The sequence below is a fragment of the Caenorhabditis elegans genome, chromosome III (genome assembly GCF_000002985.6).
Source record: "Caenorhabditis elegans chromosome III".
In the NCBI taxonomy this organism is placed as follows: domain Eukaryota; kingdom Metazoa; phylum Nematoda; class Chromadorea; order Rhabditida; family Rhabditidae; genus Caenorhabditis; species Caenorhabditis elegans.
The window spans coordinates 5,501,646-5,522,987 of record NC_003281.10 but is presented as its reverse complement, the minus strand read 5'-3'; the positions used below and the strand labels follow the sequence as shown (position 1 = coordinate 5,522,987).

General features: G+C 38.5%; 5 protein-coding genes and 5 non-coding genes across 13 annotated transcripts; 6 read left to right on the top strand and 4 right to left on the bottom strand.

Moving 5' to 3' along the window:
* Positions 1-957: 957 nt before the first annotated feature.
* On the top strand, positions 958-1,269 carry D1044.4 (uncharacterized protein; the record flags this gene model as incomplete). Its single annotated transcript, NM_065778.1, has 1 exon — positions 958-1,269. One exon carries the CDS (start codon positions 958-960, stop codon positions 1,267-1,269), a length of 312 nt encoding a protein of 103 aa, NP_498179.1.
* On the bottom strand, positions 1,113-1,311 carry D1044.12. The gene has a single exon (NR_052316.1). It is a non-coding gene; the product is annotated as an Unclassified non-coding RNA D1044.12 (non-coding RNA).
* A 780-nt stretch (positions 1,312-2,091) lies between these two features.
* D1044.10 lies at positions 2,092-2,288 on the bottom strand. The gene has a single exon (NR_052315.1). It is a non-coding gene; the product is annotated as an Unclassified non-coding RNA D1044.10 (non-coding RNA).
* Positions 2,289-5,464: 3,176 nt separating this feature from the next.
* Positions 5,465-10,076, top strand: nekl-4 (Serine/threonine-protein kinase D1044.8; the record flags this gene model as incomplete). The annotated part of the gene is made up of 11 exons (NM_065777.7): positions 5,465-5,568; positions 5,808-5,891; positions 6,050-6,309; positions 6,356-6,480; positions 6,527-6,639; positions 6,947-7,541; positions 7,657-8,094; positions 8,236-8,467; positions 8,614-9,018; positions 9,233-9,739; positions 9,785-10,076. 11 exons carry the CDS (start codon positions 5,465-5,467, stop codon positions 9,865-9,867), a joined length of 2,946 nt encoding a protein of 981 aa, NP_498178.3. The 3' UTR covers positions 9,868-10,076.
* Positions 6,624-6,766, bottom strand: D1044.11. The gene has a single exon (NR_052314.1). It is a non-coding gene; the product is annotated as an Unclassified non-coding RNA D1044.11 (non-coding RNA).
* On the top strand, positions 6,669-6,871 carry D1044.13. The gene has a single exon (NR_052313.1). It is a non-coding gene; the product is annotated as an Unclassified non-coding RNA D1044.13 (non-coding RNA).
* A 309-nt stretch (positions 10,077-10,385) lies between the features above and the next one.
* On the top strand, positions 10,386-13,818 carry pqn-25 (Prion-like-(Q/N-rich) domain-bearing protein 25; the record flags this gene model as incomplete). Its single annotated transcript, NM_171123.6, has 10 exons — positions 10,386-10,521; positions 10,896-10,960; positions 11,009-11,129; positions 11,289-11,414; positions 11,461-11,800; positions 12,095-12,470; positions 12,522-12,704; positions 12,754-12,930; positions 13,193-13,369; positions 13,410-13,818. 10 exons carry the CDS (start codon positions 10,386-10,388, stop codon positions 13,725-13,727), a joined length of 2,019 nt encoding a protein of 672 aa, NP_741140.1. The 3' UTR covers positions 13,728-13,818.
* A 400-nt stretch (positions 13,819-14,218) lies between these two features.
* Positions 14,219-15,977, top strand: D1044.7 (EB domain-containing protein). Its single transcript, NM_065776.5, has 7 exons — positions 14,219-14,300; positions 14,341-14,405; positions 14,458-14,572; positions 14,719-14,844; positions 14,898-15,216; positions 15,358-15,598; positions 15,645-15,977. The coding sequence occupies exons 1-7, from the start codon at positions 14,258-14,260 to the stop codon at positions 15,936-15,938; spliced, it is 1,203 nt and encodes a 400-aa protein (NP_498177.1). The 5' UTR covers positions 14,219-14,257; the 3' UTR covers positions 15,939-15,977.
* 21ur-14912 lies at positions 14,970-14,990 on the top strand. The gene has a single exon (NR_052312.1).
* Positions 15,978-16,587: 610 nt separating the features above from the next.
* R02F2.1 (Cyclin-like domain-containing protein) lies at positions 16,588-21,103 on the bottom strand (the record flags this gene model as incomplete). 4 transcript variants are annotated; one of them, NM_065774.6, is made up of 5 exons in its annotated part: positions 20,997-21,103; positions 18,247-18,353; positions 17,786-18,201; positions 17,587-17,740; positions 16,588-17,485 (listed from the first exon to the last, which is right to left on the bottom strand). In NM_065774.6, exons 1-5 carry the CDS (start codon positions 21,013-21,015, stop codon positions 17,246-17,248), a joined length of 936 nt encoding a protein of 311 aa, NP_498175.1. In that variant the 5' UTR covers positions 21,016-21,103. The 4 variants fall into 4 exon arrangements, with proteins under 4 accessions (NP_498175.1, NP_001359962.1, NP_498176.1 ...); NM_065775.7 differs by having other exon boundaries at positions 16,589-17,485; positions 17,587-17,734; positions 20,997-21,098; NM_001372588.3 differs by having other exon boundaries at positions 17,587-18,201.
* Between the last annotated feature and the right edge of the window lie 239 nt (positions 21,104-21,342).

Below are 21,342 nucleotides of genomic sequence, written 5' to 3'. Positions count from 1 at the left end.
TGAAATTTACGCTCTATAGGTGCGAAAGAGACTAAGAAACTTGCGCCAGAAAGTTTACAAGAAGAATCAGTATGGCGACCGACACCTACCGGGTTGAAGATCCTCAATGTTTTCTAACATGAAATGACAAAACCGGACAGATGTCATCTGCTTCAAACCGGTACTTTCTTTGTGAAAGCGGGGCAGAAAGTCGATAACTTGCTCAAAAATGTTGTCTACCAAAATATGTATGTCTGAACTACAACAGGTAGATGTTACGTGTCTTGTTTTCTTTTCTAACGTCTACGTGATTTTCCGCGGCCGACATTTTACGGATTGTACTACCAATAAGTACAGAAACCCCGGTAGATGTCGGCCGCTGGAAACCCGAATTTGACAAACATCATGAGCAAAATTCGGTCAAGATAGAACATCAAAAAGCAATAAAAAACGTTTGGATAAGATCGTTCCACCACCACCACAAGATTCAAAAGTAACTTCCAAACCGGGGATGGAATGCGAGAATCTGGATGTGATATGAATCACATATAAGTGTTCTTGAGATACATACATACACACACAAGAACCGATTTGAATTGAATGTGATGGAAAACAATGAAGTGAGTGAACGGATTGGTAGAAAGAGAGAGAGAGAGACATGAGGACATTGAAACCATAATGAGGGAAAACGGTCATCAATGGAATATGGAGGACGAGAAGAAGGGCTAACACTTATGACTAAGCTGCTTGGAAGCCTAGGGAGTTTGAGGGGAAGATCTTGGAAAGTTCAACAACTGTCGGAAATTGCTCTTGGGACCTATTCAAAACTATTCAAACATGAATATGTCTTAAATTGTAATCAAATTTTAGAAATTCAAAATCTTGATCGATGCACCATGATTATCAAGACGGCCTACCGTGGTATCAACCATAGGAAATTATTTGAGAAACCAAATAATTTAAGTGAATCACAAAATAATGCAACAAAATATCCGAATCCAAAAAAATCAATACGACACGGCCACTCATCCGACTGCTTCTTCTACCACTTGGAAATATGTCACTTATGACGAAACAAGCGAAACTTTCGGAATGAGCGAGCAGGTCGCCGACCCCTGCAACCACTGTCCGAAGCCACGCAATTATAATTCGGAATGCAAAGACGAAGACGTGGAGAAGCATTTCGAGAAGGTCATGCCATGTGTACATACTTATACCATTATTTATGGAAACGTACACCACCTACCTAACCATCCCATTATTCGAAATTTGCGACACAACCACTACTGACCCTCAAAAACGAATTGAACAGCAGCAAATTGAGAGGAAAAAAAATGAAAAGAATTGGTGGAAGGAGTAGGAGAACGGAAATTGAGAGACTACTTGAGGTAACTTATCCAAGTTTAGGTTGGAAAATGTTTGGAGGTCAGCATTCTTAATTTAAAAAGTTTTTAACAAACCTAAAAACCCGTTCTTATAATTTAAAAAAAAAATGAACGACTGGCACACGGAAAATCAGTAAATTCGTCTAAAACGTTTGAAAACATCTCGGGTTTGATACTTTTATAATAATTCGAACAAAAACAAATTTAAAATATTTGTTCTACTCCCTTCTACATAAAATCCAAAAATAATTTAATTATCCTCGGTTCACAAAAAGAAAGTTCAAATTCTTGCAAAATTATGTCAATCCTTAAAAGATTACCAAGTTCGGTTTTTGACCGAGAGAAATAAAAGTTTTGAAAATGCACATCTCATTTTTCTGAAATATCGATAGGAATTTTCAGAAATACACAAAAATGAGAAACTGGAGGTATATTTCAAATAGCAAAAGTTGCAAAGAAATTAAAAATTTTAGAACTAAGTTTTTAGTGTGGAAGAGTTTAGAAAATCTAGGTCACACAATGAAAGGGGAGGCAAAACACCCTACAATGTAAATTTAGAGTTTAAATGTTACAGTTAACGAATTCCAGTATTTCCCAACTATATATTCATCAAAGAAGCTAAAACCAATACTGAAAAGTACAACGAATGTCGAACGAGAAGGCGAAAGGCGTTTCCCATACGTTTGATTTTGATTTTCTTTTTCTTTCCCTCCATCTTCATCCAACAGGTACGTGATGCTGTAACGCGGAAAGTAAACGTGCCGTAGTAGGGGGATGTCTCTCTGTATAATCATAGGTTACTGTAGTTTTGCCGCCGCTGTGAAGAATTTCGACTTTTTTCCAGATGTCTGCCGAATATCACAGCAACATTTCGGTGAGATTTCAAGCGGAAGTAAGCAAATGCGAACAGCTTTTTGTGTTGCAAACACGCTCTGTTGGAAGGGGTGGCGCCACCTAGAAGTTGCAATTATGTTACATTGATAATATGGAGATCGGGGAGCTGTGACACAATTGTCACGTTGCCTAGATTTTCATAAAACTCTACCGTTGATAATGCTAACGAGGCAGAGGTTTCCCCAAAACATCCTCCCTGAGTAGTTGTAACATGGTCTAGATTTTCATAAAACTCCCACAATAACAGTCAGTCAGCTAGTTCTCCAAAAAAAATGAAAAAGTCTTATAATTACATAGAATTTCAGAGCTGGGTTTTATGTTTATATTTTGATCCTAAAATGCTGAACATGTCTTAAATTTTATAGCGTCTCAAAAAATGGACTTCGTTTCTAACATCTTACTGTTAGTAAAACAAATTCTAGCAGGATTTATTTTTTGCGCCACGGAAGAGTTTTCCAAAATGTCGGCCACGTGGCAAATATAGGGAAACGACGACACCCTAGTTTTGTAGAGCAAATTTAGAAACTATTCCTAAAGAAACAAACAATACCAGAAAAAAACAAAAACGCGCACGGACGGTTTTGCCGAAGAACAGTGAAACCGTCGGAAAACAGTAGAGAAGAAGCTAATCGACTCACACGTCAAGATTACAGACTTTAGAGAGGATTAGACATCGACCAGTTGGCAGGAAGGCACTTGGAGGGGATGCCGCTAGGACGCATGTGAACATGACAACGCCCCAGACTGTGGCGGTGACGGTAGCGTGAATTAGAATAATGAGTGACTGAGAGAGAAAGAATGAGTGACTCAATCAATGACCGAACTAATTGCGAAACAGTGTGTTGCAATATGCTTCGAGGAAAAGCCTGGGAGAAGCATCGGAGGAGGTGGAGGAGGAAAAGGTAATTTGATGGGAAAGTGTTTTGGACGGCGCAAAAAGTGACAAAATGGTTTTTTGTGGCTTTATCAATAATCAAAGTGTTCGGGAAGTAGTGGAGGTGACCATGAATTGGTGAACGAGTTTTCCTTTTCCGCGGCCATGTAGCAAAACGAAAAGCTTTTCAGAAAAGGACATGGTACATCGAAAGAGTCTGATAGTTATACTTAATAAACTGGGTCATTGAAAATATCATTCCATGGAATTTGGAGACATGGCCTAGACCATTAAAGTTTTTGCAGTCAGTCGCCAAATTGATAAAGAGTTCGAAGTGGTCTTCTAAAACTAATTCAGAACGTCGAATCTTCACAATGTGACCTGGCATTCAAAAATTCAACTGGAAGAGTTTAGTTCGTAAAATATTTGAAAAATATCCTGACGTTTGAAAATCCATGTTGTGAAGCGGTGACCGAGAATCAGAAAATAAGGCCAGGAATTAAAATTTTGTCGGTTTTCGAGGTGGCCTAGAATCGGTAAGTTAGACAACTTTGTCATCCTTTGAAGTCCATTAAAGTGGAATGATAATACAATTCTGAAAATTGTTCAACTAAAACTAGCACTCTCACTCTCCGAAACCAAACGAAAATTTGCTAAAATAGGTTGAGTGGTGGCTGTAGGTCGGGTTATATTGAAAAGCAAAATGAGGATCTCTAGAGAGTAAGTAGCTGGATGACGACTGGGTGCGCGCCTAAAAACACAAGGTCAGATTTGAAGAAGTTTTGAGGATGAGTAAGAGGAAAAATGTGAAGAAGAAGAAAAGGAAGACGCCGACTAATTCATGTCGAGGACGATGATCTCGAAAGTACACTTTGAAAACTATTTCATTGAAATTCTGATCCGTTTCGGTTGAAAATTAGGAATAAATGGGAGGTTGGACCACGTGGCAATTTTCTGATAAACTAGGTATAAGAAACGAAATTGAAAAATATTTTCAAAATCTTCAATAAGTTCAGGCATTGCCAAAGAGACAAACCGAGATGGAGAAGCCAGTGGAAAGGGGTGTATGTGCGCAAGAAAGTACAATAACTCAGCGGGACGTTGCCAATATCCTCTTCTCTGAATATTATTATTTGCAGGAAAATGAAACGGTTTTCTATTCCGTTAGTTGGCAGAAAATTAGATTAATTTTATAATTTTCTTTTTTTCTGCCAATACAAAATTAGTGGATTTTCAAAACTTTGAAAATTAATATCTGGCTTCAAACTAACTTTTTCAAAAATTTCCATAGCCATTATGTTGCAAATTTTGTGTTCTTTCAGAATTTAAAAACGATATTCCAAAATCTTTCATACCCGCCGAATTCAAGCAGAAAATGTGCATTTTCAGTCATACCTTTTAGAGCACATTTTGAGATTGAATGGAATAGACAATTTATATGCAAAACTAGTAGATTTTCCAAACTTTGAAAATTAACAAGCCAATCTCAAATTGTGCTCTAAAAGGTATGACTGAAAATTCACTTTTTCTGCTTGAATTCGGCGGTTATGAACGTTTTTGGAACGCGGTTTTTTTAATTCTGAAAGAGCATTAAATTTGCAACAAAATGGCTACGGGAATTTCTGAAAAAGTTAATTTGAAGCCAGATATTAATTTTCAAAGTTTGGAAAATCTACTAATTTTGCATATGCCGTATATCTTCTATTAATATGGCCTCCCTATTAGACTTGCACTCCCTAATAGTATTGCAAGCGGGAAGACCATCGAAAAATAGTATTGCAGCCATATTAATAGAAGAAATACGGTAAATGGTCTATTCCATTCAGTCACAAATTGTGCTCTTAAATGTATGACTTTTTCTGCTTGAATTCGGCGGTCATAAAGATTTTTGGAATACAGTTTTTAAATTCTGAAAAAACTCAACATTTTACTCAAATGTTCAAACATTAAATAACTCTAGTTTGGTTCTATTTTCAGCATTTCGACCTTCTATTCTCGTCACAAGTGACCCAAAACTGAAATTCCCAAACTTTCCACGTCAAGAAACCTTCAATTTCCCAACCGTGAAAGTACGTCAAGAGGAATCGAATTATGTGCATATATATGTGTATGTGCTCACGGAGCCCAGCAGTTTTTCGAGTTGTCAATGGAGACATGCTCTCCTGTTCTCTGTGCTCTTGTGCTCTCCCACTTCCTCTCACTGAAAGAATTTCGACATGGAAACGTGCTTCTTCTCTGAATCTCTTTTTCTTTTGAAGAGTTTCTTGCTTCTTTTGTGCATTGATTCTTTTTGGCAAATTTCAAGGAATTTCTGAATTTTTGCAGAAATGAGATGACAGAGGAGGTTGGCCAGAAACTTTTAGAATCTCTATCATTATTCAAACTTGGTGATATTGGCTATGCACGGATTGAATGTGAGCTGCTAACTACGTTTCTGTGAGTTTTTGGTTTTCTGAGGGCACCTGGAAAGTATCGGCTGCTTGCTAATTTTACGACACCAGAAGGTGTCAGACGTTACCTTACAGCCGACAAATAATGGGTCAGAGCGCCTTTGGAGCTAACATTATTCGGCGTTTTATAGAACGTTTTTCATAAAATAAGCAGTCGACATATTACGGGGCTTTTATTTTGTCGATTGAATTTTAACCGCCAATATTTTATCGATGATTTTTCAGAGAAGAGCAGTTGGAAAACAACTTAGACAGTCTTTCAATCCACGAACTATCCACAAATCTAATTAGAAACCGGATATGTTGCAGGTAAGAGAACTCGTCTCGTGATGCATCGGCTCATCTCCACAATCCAGAATATTTTTCAAGCAGCCCACACACTACTGGATTATTAACCTGATGATCCCATATTGTGTCGGCCGCAATAACCATCTTAACATCCGACATTTTTCGATTTTAATTTTCAGAGAATTCATCGAAAGCCGGCCGGCCAAAAAATGGGTTTTTCTTATTTTTCGATTGGCGCGAACTTTGTTCAGGGACAAGACACGAATTGCGACGTTTCACTCGGTTAATCTACACTCGGAATTCGTTCAGGTATTTTGGAGAAACCTGACATATCAGACAAAATCTTACCGAAATTGCAAATTTCAGACGTTCCAATTCATTGCGTCCAGATTTCTTCGCAGTGAACACGACTGGAATGTCACTGTGGTTAACTGTTTGAGTATGTTCAATTTTCAGAGAATTTCAATAAATATTTTTTGTTTCAGATGTAACACAAAAACTAATCGATAACGGGGAGAATGCGCGCAAGTTCGTGGACTGTAATTTGGAAGACGCTGTCCTTGTGCTGCTTGCCACGCGGCAAATGACAGTGCTTCAGCATTCGTTGGAGGTTAGTTGGTGGCTGAAAAATCAATAAAATTAATAATCATTTTCAGATTCTCGGAAGACTCTCCGATTGGTCCACAACTTGTCGGGAGAATTTGTGTGAATCAAATACGATTGACGTGTGCCTTCAGCTCATACCAGATGGGGATATTTTAACGCAAAAGTAGGTGGCAGCAGACATTTCACGACTTATAGCAGCCGACATTTCTGGGGTCTAACATGACATAGCTAGCAACCTGCACTATAGGAGTATGAAACAACTAGCAGCCGATACATGACGGGATTTACATGAAAACCTAGCGGCGGACGTCTTACGGGATTTCAAGAGCAAAACTATGTAGTAGTCGATAATTTCTAGTAGCGCGTAACAAGTGACCGGCACCTCCTGGGGCATACCGAACAACTAGCCAACACTCTAGATAAATTTCGCCCGTAAAACGTCTGCTGCAACTCGATTTTTGAATTTTCAGACTCTGCATAAGCCTTCTTCGAATTCTATCCTGCGAAGAACAGGCCCGAGAACAAATCCGAATCTATGACGGTGTCCCAACTCTCCTCGGACTCCTTTCCATCAAAAATTCCCGTCTACAATGGCACGTGGCATGGACCTTAGCCCAACTTGCCGAGCAACATGAAACGTCCTTAGAAATAGCACAACTCGGCGGAATAAGTTTGATCTTTGCCGCCATTTCCAACCCAAAACCACCTGGAAAAGCTGTGGGGGACTGGGTGGCCATGCTCACAGGGCTCACGGCTCTTCTGGCTCAATTAGCGCAAGCGAGTAGTAATCAACAATTGATGTCTAACGCGAACGGAGTTTATATTTTGGGGAAATTATTGGCTATCAAGAAGAATGTTACTACAGATGAAACTATAGATTCTTGGGATTTACTCCAATGTTCGATCTTCCGGGTTCTACGGTTAATGTACACTTTTGAAAGATCCCGTCAGTTGCTGAAGAAGGTGTTACCCACAGAAATTTTCGAAAAATTTGTGGATGTTGGAAATTATAATAGTGTTCTTACGGATTACGATCAAATTGCCAAAATGTACGATAATCTTATTGTAAGTTTTTTGTAATTAAAATCTGAAACTTGGAAAAAAATTTCGAAATCTTGTTATTTTTGTTGGAAAATATGAAATCTCAATAAAAAAATCACAGAAATTTATAAATTTACAGGAAGAGAATATTGAAATAATGAAAGACTGGGAAACTGTAAATGAACGAAGACAGGCAGTTGGAGAAGTTGGCGAATACGAACTTCTTGATCAGCTGGGAGCCGGAGCATTCGGATGTGTGTACACAGTTCGAAAGAAGGCACAGAGTCATTCGGAAAACCCGGCTAAACTACTTGCACTCAAGGAGATATTCATGACGAATTTGAACGACAGGGAATCTGATAAAAGTTTTGGTGATATGATTAGTGAAGTGAAGATTATTAAACAACAGTTGAGGCATCCGAATATTGTTCGGTATCGGCGAATTTTCGTAGAGAATCATCGATTGTATATTGTGATGGATTTGATTCAAGGGTGCTCACTTCGTGACTTAATTATTACAATGAAGGAGAAGAAAGGAAATTTTGAAGAAAAAAAGATTTGGGCTATGGTTGTACAGGTAACTTTTTTATAATTATTTAATTTCTATAGCACCCAAAACATTGTGCATCGACTTGATTTTTTACATTTTTTTAGACTCAGATTGAAAATAGCTTTTAAATATTTATAAAAAATCTCATAAGCTTTTATAATCTTTCAGATGATGTTAGCCCTTCGCTATTTGCACAAAGAAAAGCAAATTGTACATCGAGACTTAAAGCCAAATAACATAATGATGACGACAGACGAGCGAGTGGTGATAACTGATTTTGGGCTGGCAAAGCAAAAAGGCCCAGAATATCTGAAATCGGCGGCGGGTACCATTATCTATAGTTGTCCGGAAATTGTACAGAATTTGCCATATGGAGAGAAAGCGGACATTTGGTCATTTGGTGAGTTCTTACTGTGGGGCTCATGTGCCCAAAAATTGCTGTGTTAACAGGGAAATCATACTAGTGTATTGGTAGCGTTGTAATATCTCAGGGTTACTGTTAACTAAGAGATACTATGGTCCAGTTACTAATCCATGAATGTTCAGGTTGCTGTATCTATGAAATGTGTCAACTCCAACCGGTATTTCATTCAACAAATATGCTAACTCTAGCCATGCAAATAGTCGAAGCAAAGTACGACCCGTTAAATGAAATGTGGAGTGACGATCTTCGATTTCTCATAACTTCCTGCCTGGCACCAGATCCTTCTGCCAGACCAGACATCTTGAAAGTATCTGGAATGTGCGGAGTCCGTCTTCTTGAATATCTTGACGATGTGGCACGTCAACAAGCAAGTACTTCAGATATGACTGCTTCACAATCTAGTTATAATATCAAAATCGATGAATCCCCATCCTCCCTGAATTCCTCCACAAGTTCCTATAAACGTCCTGGAAGGTCGTCAAAGACATCAGGGAGTGGAAAGCTGCCACCAATTAATCCAGCGCCACGTGAGTATTTTTCAAAAAAGCTGAAATTTTTGGGAGTTAGTTAAAACCTTGAAACTTCAAAATGAAACAAAAACGTTAATAATAAATTTTCAGAATTTTTTGATAAACACAATCTCAGATTTTTTTTAGTTCTAAATCTGAAATTTGGGAACGGCAAAAATGGAAATACTTGAGCTTTTTCTGCTCATATATTTTCATATAAACATTTTCTCAGGTCGGAATCACTCAATGTCAGCCGGGGAGACGCCACGTCCTTCCAGTATTGTATGCCTTCCACGCATCACTGACAAGTACAGTGTCATGTTTCCATCAGCTCCATCTGCAATTCCAAGTCGTCGTCGTGTTCAAACATGCTCTACTGAACATCCGGCTCGAAGCTCTTCCTCCACAGAGCTCAAAGTCTCAAAGCAATCCGATGGTCTGACAGTCAGTAGTAATGTACTCCGCCAGATTCAAGATCCAGTACTGACGATTTTGAATCAAATTCATCGAATACTAGTAGTAACTGATAAGGAAACAATTTCAACATCAATGAACCATCAAAGAAGACTTGTTGAAATGTTTCGAAAAAACTTGCTTGGGCGGGAAAATGATGCGGTTCAGATGAAAACTCACTTGAGAAAGTTGGCTGCCGAGTCACCAGAGGAAATTCAAATGAATTTGGGTTTCTCGGATTTTCGTCCGGTTTTGGTGCAATCTCATATTAATGGATATCAAAAAGGTTGGGGATTTGAAAAGTTATTTAAAAATATCTCAAAGATTTCAGACCAAAAAGTGACAAAAATCACGTACGAGCAATTGTCAGCGTGCATTGAATGTTTGATTGCAGAAAATCCAGCAGCGAAGTGACATATGCTAAATTGTATATACTGTTTTTTTGTATATTATTGATTGATTACTGTCATAATTTGTTTTAGTGGTGGAAGCATATTTAATGAAAATAAGGGAAAATCCAAGATGTGGGCGGAGCCTATTAGCAATAGTATTTCAATAGTACATCAGGTACCTTTCTTCATGCCTATCTATAAGTTTAAATAATACTTATTTTCTACATTTTGACATGATTCTCACAGTGCCGAAATAAAATGTTGTCAGGCCTAGGCCCCACACATTCCTTGTCTTTTGTTCTTTTTTTAGATTTTAACTGAAAAAAACTACTTTCAGGCGATGTTCCAGCAACTTTTAATGTTGATTTCTGATTGTGAATATTTTTTTGGTATTCTTGAACTATTCTTATTTTTTTTTTTTTCGTATTTTGATATTTCCCGTGTGATTTTTCAAATGAATTCACCCATTTCAACACTCTATCGTGAAATTTCACAAAAAAAACCGTCCCAAAAAACTCACAAAGGCAGGTGGATAAACAAATGGAAGAGACTTGCTCAGAGAGCCCCAAAGAGTCAAATATTATTTCATTTATTTGGCACAAACTGCTCAAACGTGTGCCTCCCCCCATCATGATTTGCTTGTTTTTTCTACTTTTGCAGATTTTTGTGATTTCAGGTAAATTGAGTTATTTGCTAAATCTCGATTTTCAGAAGAAAAAAATGTAAAAGAATCTCGGATCTCTAAAAATTGAAAAATATACCAGAACAAAAAATCTAAGTTTTTTTCTACAAAATCAATTTAAAAATTGATAACTAGAAAAATTGTTGAATAGTTAATAAAAACTAAAATAAGCCGAAATAAAATTAAATTTTTAAACCTTTTTAATTCACTTTATGTTCAAAAATACTTACTTTCTATAAAATTGAAAGCAAATTTTCCCGAACTACCAAAGACTGTTCGAGGTACAAAAGTTTTCAAACAACTTCGTACTGATTAATTTTTAAAAAGTTCAAAACTATAGAGAAAGCATCTCAAAATATGATTTTCAGTGGTTTCCCAATGCCCACCTGGTCTAACTCCCCTCTTTTCCAACTCCAACTTCAATCAACCACTGGTATTTTTTTCCAAATTTCAACTCTGTTGCAATTTTCTGTAATTGCAGACATGTACCCCACAGGACGCGTGCAGTTGTTATTCTTCGTCGGGATCTTCTCGTTTTGGGACAATATGTCAATATGCTAGTACCTACAATAACTACATATGTTGTTATTCGACAAATACACGTGAGTTTGGCTGCAATTTTAGTGTACACGGAATACGGTAGATTTCCTCTACAGTGATCCATTCACTTAAAGCACGGAGCCTCGATATTTGAAATCAATCTTCTATCCGAGCAATTTCACCAGTTCAACTTCCAAATTACATATCCCAAATATTTCCAGAATGTGGATCCAATTCAAGCCCCCAAGTGTCTGCATCTGGCCAAGTTGTGACCTGCTCTACAAACACACAGTGTGCGTCTGGATACACGTGTAACAATGGTGCCTGCTGTCCCAACACCAATTCTAGTAAGAATCTCATTTTCCTATTCCTACTTTCCAACTTCAACTTCAGATACCTGCAGTTCAAATGGAAACAATGGATGCTTGGCGGGTCAAACAATGGTCAATGGGCAGTGCTACAACTCGGTGAACATCGGATCTGCATGTCAGAGCACCCAGCAGTGTCTAGGAGGATCCCAGTGCCAGAACAACATTTGTCAATGTTACAGTGGTTATGTGAACGTCAATCAGCAATGCGTGATCAGTAACGGGCTGAATTGCCAACTCGGGACAGTGTCCTATAACTCTCAGTGTATAACTCTTGCATCGCCAGGACAAAATTGTCAGACCTCTTCTCAGTGTATTGACAACTCGGTGTGCATGAATCAGATGTGCACCTGTAATAATAATTAGTGAGTTTTGCAGTGTTCCGTAGATCGCTGATAATATCAAATATGATAAGGTGGCATGATATAATTTTTTTCGACTATGTGGAAATTACATCATGTAGAGTCACACATATTTTCGCGACACTTTAGTACTTGTAATGTTAGTTATACATATTTATTATCGTACCAGCTTTGCGGTATTATTAGATCCAACTTACGCCTGGCTTTGATTGGAACTTAAAACTCATATTTCTCAGTTTCAATATTGAAAGTAAAATGTAATTAAAAAATGTAAACCACACATTTCTCAATTTCCAGCCGATTGGTGTATGGATACTGTGTCCCAATCACCTCCTCAATCTGCCAACAAACGCAAACTCTTGTCAACAATCAATGTGTTCTCCTGTCCATCGTCGGAGAAACATGCATCGCAAATCAACAATGCGTTGGAGGAGCCATGTGTAACTCTGGAACATGTCAATGTACAAATGGAGCAACTGCAATGTACGGATATTGTATTAGTTCATCGTCATCTTCTTGCAACTCGAACCAAGTTTCAATAAATGGAATGTGCTACAACACAGTACAAGTCGGTGGCTCTTGCTCTTTCTCGCAGCAGTGTCTGAACAACGCTGTCTGTACAAATAATATTTGTGTCTCGACGTTCTGCAGCGTTTCGTGCTCCACAAATCAAGTGAGCTGACGACGACTAACCTCTGTTAGTAGCAATTGATCTTTTGTACAGGTATGTATCTCCAATCAATGCTACAACTACGTTTCCATTGGATCACAATGTGTTGGTTCGCAGCAGTGTCTCTCTAATTCTCAGTGCATAAGTAGTATTTGTCAATGTCCACAGGGAACTCAGCAGTCGAATGGAGTATGCACAGGAAACAACAATAACAACAACCAGTGCCAGCCAAACCAGGTACCATTCTTACTGTAAGAAACATATTTAATAAGGTTTTTATATTCAGGTGCTCATCAATAACCAATGCTACAATACCGTCTCCATTGGCTTCCAATGTCAATTCCCCCAACAGTGCCTTGGAAACTCGCAATGCATGAATTCAATGTGTCAGTGTCCAACTGGTTCAACAAATGTGAATGGCTACTGTCAAGGAGGTTCGAATGGACAATGTAATTCCAATCAGGTAACTTTGCTGAAATATGAGTCATATCAGAAAAGAGCAAAGATTTGTTATAACTTGAATACTCGACACTTGAAGACTAGAAGAACATAGGGTTAACTTTTTATGAATGATAGCATGTATAAAATGCGTTGAGTTTTTTTTGTAATTTTTTGCTTCATAAACTAAATTATTATCTCAATTTAGAGCTGATGCATTTTTTAGAAAAACGTTAAAAACATTAGGAGACTTACTAGCCAGTTTGTTTTAAAGCTCGGTTTTTAAGGTGCTCATCAATAACCAATGTTATAACACTGTTTCAATCGGCTTCCAATGTCAATTCGCCCAACAATGCCTTGGAAACTCACAATGCCTGAACTCAATCTGTCAATGCCCATCAGGATCCTCCAATGTCAATGGCTACTGTCAAGGTGGTTCAAATGGACAGTGCAATTCCAATCAGGTAATATAAGATGTGATGCTAAAGCTAATTCTAATCTCAGGTCTACTACAACAATCAATGCTATAACACTGTACCTATCGGTTCCCAATGCCAGATCACTCAACAGTGTCTTGGAAACTCACAATGTATGAATTCATTCTGTCAGTGCCCATCTGGAACAACCAATGTCAATAACTTCTGCACAACATCATCTTCTTCATCAAATCTGTGCTCTGCTGGGCAGACTGTTCAATTAGACAGTTCCAATCAGCCAATCAACTGTTTAGTTTCCACGTGTCCTAATAATTCGTTCTGTCAGTATTCATCATCTGGTCAACGATATGTATGTTGTCGCAGTACATCTGGAAAGAAGAAATAATAAAGAATTTGGATGGAGAAAGATATAAATGATAAATTGAATCGGTTAATAATGATGAGATTGAATAAATATTTTGAAAATAATTAAATCCTTTTGGCGTTTTGAACTTCTGCAATTCAAAACCGACGTAGTTGGGTTTATTAGTAGAAGAAATTTATGCTAAAAAATTGTTAAATCGGCAGTGACAGTTTGTGTTTCAAAGCATTGGAGAAGCGTTCTATTTTCAGTTCACATTTAATTTGTACAGGACAGTTTCAATTTGGAGCATTTCATTGTCTTGGTGCTCAAAGAAAATTGTTCAGGCCGCTACATTCTTATACTAGCACTGTAGGAGCAAAATCCGACAGGGTTTCCGACCCAAAAACTGCAAAATGTTCGGCTGGAAACAGTCATCTGTATGAAGTGTGCGCACAGCGCTTGTTATCCAAAAAATGATTTCCAATTAACAAACAAAAAGGGGAAGAGCATCGATTCACTGCCAAACACATCTCACAACTGCCACAAAAGGAGTTTTGGCAGACGGACAAACTATGATTCTGCTGCTGACTTTGTGGACAACTTTTGTGATTACAGGTAATCTTACCATGTAGATAGTAGTACATTATAGTTTTAGCTTTTTCTCAATGCCCTCCTGGTCTGATACCTCTCACTTCCAATAATAACTTCAATCAGCCACTGGTAACATCCTCTTTGACTCGTGGTGATATTAACAGGTTTTTTGTGATTTCAGACATGCACCCCACAAGATCCATGTAGTTGTTTCTCGGTCTCTGCGAGATATGGAGCAATCTGTCATTATTCTAGTAATTACAACAACTATTTATGTTGTCATTCGCAAAATACACGTGAGTTTGCCTCCACTTTCCGCATACTTACGGTACAGTACACTAATACACCTAAAGAACGGAAGCTTGAAAATTTATTTCATGGAAAGAAAGCTAGTGCTCCAGTTATCTTGCATACTCAACTTCCAAAATTCTGATTTTTTCAGAATGCGGAACTAACTCAAGCCCTCAAGTTTCTGCATCTGGCCAAGTTGTGACGTGTTTCACAAATAGTCAATGTGCTTCTGGGTACATTTGTAGCAATGGTGCTTGCTGCCCTAATACTAATTCCAGTAATTTTGTTATTTTCCTTTTCTCTTTTCAATTTTCAAATTTACAATTTCAGATACCTGTAGCACAACTGGAACTCCCTGTTTCACCGGTCAGATATCTGTTGGTGGCCAATGCTTCAACTCGGTGAACATTGGAGACCGATGCCAGCGATCCGAGCAGTGTCTCGGAGGATCTCAATGCCAGAATAATTTGTGTCAATGTCCAAATGGATTTGCAAATGTCAATCAGAAATGCGCATGTCAGTTAGGAACTGTGCTCTTCAATTCGCAATGCATAACTCTTGCATCGCCAGGACAAAATTGTCAGATTTCTTCTCAGTGTATTGACAACTCGGTGTGCAATAATCAGATGTGCTCGTGCAATGGGAACTAGTGAGTATAAAGGATCAAGTCAGGTAGAAAAAGATATACTTTCAAATTACTATGTTCCAATCTTGAAAGTAAATTTTAATTTTCGTTGTTTTTAACAAAAAGATAATAGGTGTCTAAAGCCACACATTTCTCGATTTCTAGCCGATTGGTATTTGGATACTGTGTCCCATTTACTAACTCAAAATGCCAACAAACTCAAACTCTTGTCAATAACCAATGTGTTCTCCTGTCAATTGTCGGAGAGACATGCATCGCGAATCAACAATGCGTTGGAGGAGCCATGTGTAACTCTGGAACCTGCAGGTGCACAAATGGAGCAACTGCAATGTACGGATACTGTATCAGTTCCCAGTCAACTGTCAATCCTTGCAATTCGAATCAGGTACTTGATAATAAAATTTCAATTTCAATAGTAGATATTCTTCCAGGTCTACTACAACGGTCAGTGTTATAACACTGTTAATATTGGGTTCCAATGCCAGATCACACAACAGTGCCTTGGAAACTCTCAATGTCAGAACTCATTCTGTCAGTGCACATCGGGATCCCCCAATAATGGTATCTGCCCAACTTCTCCAAACACCTCAAATCTGTGCTCTTCTGGTCAAACTGTTCAACTAGACAATAATAATCAGCCAATCAATTGTTTGGTTACTGTATGCCCCAACACTTCGTTCTGTCAGTATTCATCATCTGGTCAACGATATGTTTGCTGTCGTTAAAAGTCAGTGACGATCAGAATAAAATTGTTCGAAAGTCAATAATTACACAGCAAAAACTGTAATAAAATCAGATGCTTGTTGAATTTTATTGTACAGATAATTTTCCGTATTAATTACAGAAGCACACTAAGCAACACATTTTCTTGAGATTTTTGTGTTTTTTTCCATGAGAAAAAAATTTCAAGATGTTTTGAATTCGAAGAGCAATCGCGCTCCACAGCCAAATAAAACGCTCCGTCCCGAAATGTTGGGTCTCGTTAGGAATTGCCAGCAAAACGAGCAGTTCAAAAATATTTATTTTTCGTCGATTTCACCCATTTCCAAATATTTTTTCATTTTTTTTTTCATTTTTCCGTTGTTTTTAATTGTTTTTATGTTGAAACTGATGATATAAAATTTCACAAGAATTTTAAATATTGTTTGGATATAAAAATTATTGAAAACAACGGAAAATGTCACAAAAAACAAAAAAGATACTTAAAAACGTCTGAATTTACGGGCTTGTCGCCGAATACCTAACGAGACCCAAGGTTTGGGGGCGGAACGTTTCCATGTGGCTGTCTGCGTCTCATAATACACTTTATTTTTTCGGATGATTTTTTCTACAAAGTCGGCTGGAATCTGAAGTTTCAATCAAAAGAACAACAAAATTTAACATTAACATTTTATTCAAACAAAAAAATCTTCATTAATCCACAGTTTGAAGCGCGGGGGCGGGGTCCTTCAAGAACATGATGGTATTGATGAAATAGCTTCGCAAGGGGTAATTAGCGGGGGATAGGAAAGGGGAAAAATTAGAGTAGACGGAGTCTTGACTAAAGAAATTTGACAGAATATATATATAGAATTTGTATTAGTATGAGAGAGATGGTGTGTGGGGGAATGGGGTGATGGAAAAAACGGCTAGACGACAGGTTCTACCTTCTTGTACAGAAGAGAGCATAGATTTTTTGTGTGAAAAGTGATTAATCACGGGATGGGGGAGATGGGAATAAATCTGTCGCGGTCCAGCCGCTGTGATAAGAGTGAGAAGTGCATAAGCTAATTACAACTTGCTGGGTAGTGTCTTTACCTAGAATTTAGAGAGATAGAGAAAGGAAGAGAACCAGCTCGATTTTTTTGGTGGAAAATTGTCGACAAATCGTGGATGTGGTGAAGAATTTTAACAATTTTTTGTGATTTTTCTTGTCATCTTTTTCTGATAGAACGTGAGATGAACAAGGAAATGGTAAGATGGAAAGAAAGAAGAATATTTATGGCCAATTGCAGACACACACACACTCATTAGATGGTGGCGGCTTGCTTGATTAACACGGAGTTGGTTGAAGTGCCCGTGGGGCCGGCGAGGTGATGTACTCGGAGGCTTCAGCAGAGGGAGCCTGGGGATGGGGTGATGAGTCGTAGGCGAGCGGATAGTCGACGTCCATGTCGCTGTCTTGATCGTCCAGATCGGCCAGAAGATGGAATGTTGACGGCATTGGAAGTACGTGGCGAGACCAGAGATTGGAGACCTTCACACGGCAGCGATTGACTTCGCTCATTGGAATCTGAAAAAAATGGAGAATTAAATAAAATTAAAATGAATTTTTCGAAATTAATAATAGAATGGGTAATTGATCTCGATTAATTTATTTGAGACTTTTCTCACCTTGCAGAGCCGAGCCAAAGCATTAATTGGGTATTGCCAGTGTTTGTTGGTAGCCTCGACGAGCAATGAGACGGTGGACAGCGCTAGCACACTCCATCGGAAGTTAGATGTCAGCGTGGAGTCGCAAAGCAGGAAATCCAAGTGCTTTCTGAAACTTGAGAAGAATTACAATTTCAAAGATTTAACGAATTGGGCTTACTTGATTGAAGGCAAAAGGAAAGCCGCGTCGAGCTCTGATAGCAGACATTCAACGAATCGATTGAGGTTCGGAAGGTGAGCATCCCAGCGGAGCACCTCCAGGATCTTGATTTCCATGCGCTTCAGCTCTTGCGCGCTGTACTCGAGACGAAGGCGACCGAGGAAAACTGGAGCGTCTTCTTCGTGATCTTCGCAGAGCTTCTTGGCGATGCTCAAGCTTCCGACGGCGACGCAGTTGACGTATTTGCCAGGGATCTTGACGCTGGTGACGACACGGTCGAAGATCGAGACAGCCAATGAAGCGGCATCCATCTCCAATCCGATGCGTTTTGCAGCTGCACACATCCAGGCGCACTCACGGTTCCGCTCTCGCCATCCGATCATACCCTCCCCCGAGGCAAGACTTAGCGGGTAGTTCTGAAAATTGTATTATTATTGATTATTCTCCAATAACCTATTTACCTGATAAAGAAGTTTCTCTCTTTGCAGCAGCATTTGGAGCAACTGCGTCGAGGAGATCCCATCTTGCATCAGCTTTCCCGCCGCAGCCGAGGAGCCGCTAGTCAACCCTGAAAATTATTTTTTAAGAAAAAAGAAATGTAAAATTAAGAGCGAAAAATGCATTGAACCGATAGAAGAAGCTCACTGAATTTAATTTTTCTCATGACTGCACAAATGACTAGAATAGGAGAGCAAGGTCAGCAGAAAAAGCGCCCGCGACAAGCACAATCACAGAAAACCGACAAGCATTTCGAAAAAAAAGGAATGTTCTCGTATCGCTGGCAATACGTTGAATTTCGAAACTATTTTTTGCGGTTCTGTCTCTGGCAAAAGGACACTACTAGGCGGAGAGACGGAGAGAAAGAAAGGGAAATCGGATGAGATGGAGACGAGAGACAAGAGAGTATGAACTTATTTTATTATGCGAGCGAGGTAACATGCTTTACGAGGAGAAATTATGTTGAGAAAGTAGAAAATGTCGGAAAATAAAAAAGCTGCCCCACAAAATCTGACTAAATTACCTCTCATTCCATGTAAAATAGTTTTTAGACAAATTGTATTTCGAATTCTGCTGAAACTTTGAAAAATGTGGCAGCGTGCTCTCAAAAATGAATGAGATATTTATCTTATAGATTGCGAGTAACCTTAAAAATTCAAATTTCAGCGTTTTTCATGAAAATTTAGTTAATAATTTTTAGAAAAACGTTCTTTGCAATTTTTCCGAATAATATTTTTAAAAAGCGTAGGCGAAAACCTTGAAAACGAAAAAATTCTGAAAAAAAAATTTCCCTGCGGCAAAAATTATAAAATGTATTGCGCGGCCGCCTTGCAGTATGCAAAGTGCGGCACGGTTTTTGCTCCGCCTCCTTTTTATTTTGGCGCTAATTCAAAATAGTTAATATAACCATTCGATTTTCAGAAAATTGAAAAAATGACAAGTTTAGTTTCCAAAAATAAATTAAAGTTGGAGGTCTTTCGACAACTTGCCCAGTTTGAGTGGTTTTTTTTCAGTAAACTCGAGGGAAAAAATTGAGAAAAGATCAATAGATTGTTGAGGATACTGAGAACCTAAGTTAGTGTGCAAACATTCTCTAAGAGCTCTTGAAAAGTAGAACAAAAGGTGGATAGTAAGATCGAAACCGTTTGGCCTCCTCTACTGACCCAAAACGTCCATTGAAATGCGGGACGTGCGGTTGTGTGCGCGCGAGACCTTCGCACCACGAAGATTGCCGGACTTGTCGTCGCTTCTTTCTCGTGTTTCGCCGATCTCTTCGTCTCTCACCCACATACACTTTTTCTCATTTCACCAGTCTTGTTTGTGCTGGCCAGTCTCTAGTCTTCTCTATGTCTCGCCAATTTTGATGATCTATGTTCCACACGAGACTCTAAATCTCCATTCTCTCTCTCTCAAGACTCGCTGATTTCAAGCATTTTTCAACGACATCTGAGTGTGCATAATGTGTGAAACAAAGACGTTTTCTCTCAACACATCAAGAGATGGCAAAAAATGAAAGAATAAATAATAAGCATCAATGTAGATCTCGTTGAAACACTTATCAAAAAGTCAATCAAAGAAGCTTCTTATCAGATCGGTCATGTGGTCACATGTTTTTGAGAGCGATAGTCGTGTCACGCAATACATAAATGTCGACAAAGGGCAAACTGGAACACATTGGTGCCGCCCGGTATTTGTATGTTTCGTCACTTGACGACACACGAAACAAAGCTGCGCCAGGTGGGGTAAAGATTTCAGGGACACATACACACTCATTTCTAGTCGTCTGGTAATTTTACTTCCTACTATGAAAAAGTCGTGAATTCTCTAGAGAAACCTTATCTGTTTTTCTTTGCCATGAAAAAATATTGTTTAGTTCTCTTACTTCCGTGTGAGGTTGGAGCCATAAGCTTGTTGTAGAATATAGAAAAGATATAGATGAGAGATTTTTCAAATCAATGAGATGAAGCTAGACCTTGTCTCTGTGAAATAATAACACACCTTGGCCAACGAAACATGTTCGTCAAGGTCGTTCCGAATGAAAAATCTGAGAAACTTTCGCTTGAACCCGAATAATCTGCTCTGAAGTCTTTAGTTCAAAGTTGGAGGTTTTCTAGGTTAGATTAACCAGGTTAGGCTAGGTTACGTTAGATCAAAAACAATTCCATTTTTCAGAAATTTGAAAAATTGAAGCATTTTCGATTATCCGTTTGGTAAAACAGTTCGGTATGTTCGATTCGCGAAAAACTCAATCATGGAATGGAATTTTTCCAAAAAAGAAAAACGAAAAATCCATAGTTGTTCTGAACAGTTCAGCATATGGAAAACTTCGGAATCTAGTATCCGTATTTTCTATTAAAAAAAAAGAATTCCATGTAATAGGAGGCGGAACCTAAGCTTATAGTGAAAAATGGGAGTGGTAGGATAAGCCCCGCCCATTTCATGGATCTCGCAATAACCATGAATTCACAGACTTACATTCTAACATGCGGGGGTTTCAAAGTTTTTTTCTGACTTTAATCCGCTTTTCCCCCATATCTTTTCTCAATAAACACCGCTTATGAGCTTTATGTTCTACGTGCGGAATTCGAATAGAGTGAGAAAAACTGAAAATCGCGTGACTTGGCAAAGCCAAAATGAAAATGAAATTGGAAATATAAGGCAGACATCAGAGATTGAATCAGGAAAAAAAAAACATCTTTTGAGAAACCCTTACCGTCAAAGTCCTCGTTCATCCTGAGATTAGTAGTTTAGTAGATTCGCGATTTCAAAAGACGTCAATCAAAAGAAGAAGCTCATCTTGATTCTCGTCTTCGTTCTGTAACATGGGAATTTGGAAATGACAGTAGAAGATGGTCAATTGTACTGTTTACTAGAACGATCACATGGTTAGTCACATGGCACTCTCGTGCCCCGAAAAAAAAGGGTGAAAATAGGGAAATAAAGGGCGAAACGGAACAAGATTAGACATATAAAATTGAACATTTTTTGGATGTGAATGAAAAATAACTGGTGGCTCATTGCACTTGTGGGTATTCCGAACACGAGATATTCTCATTAAA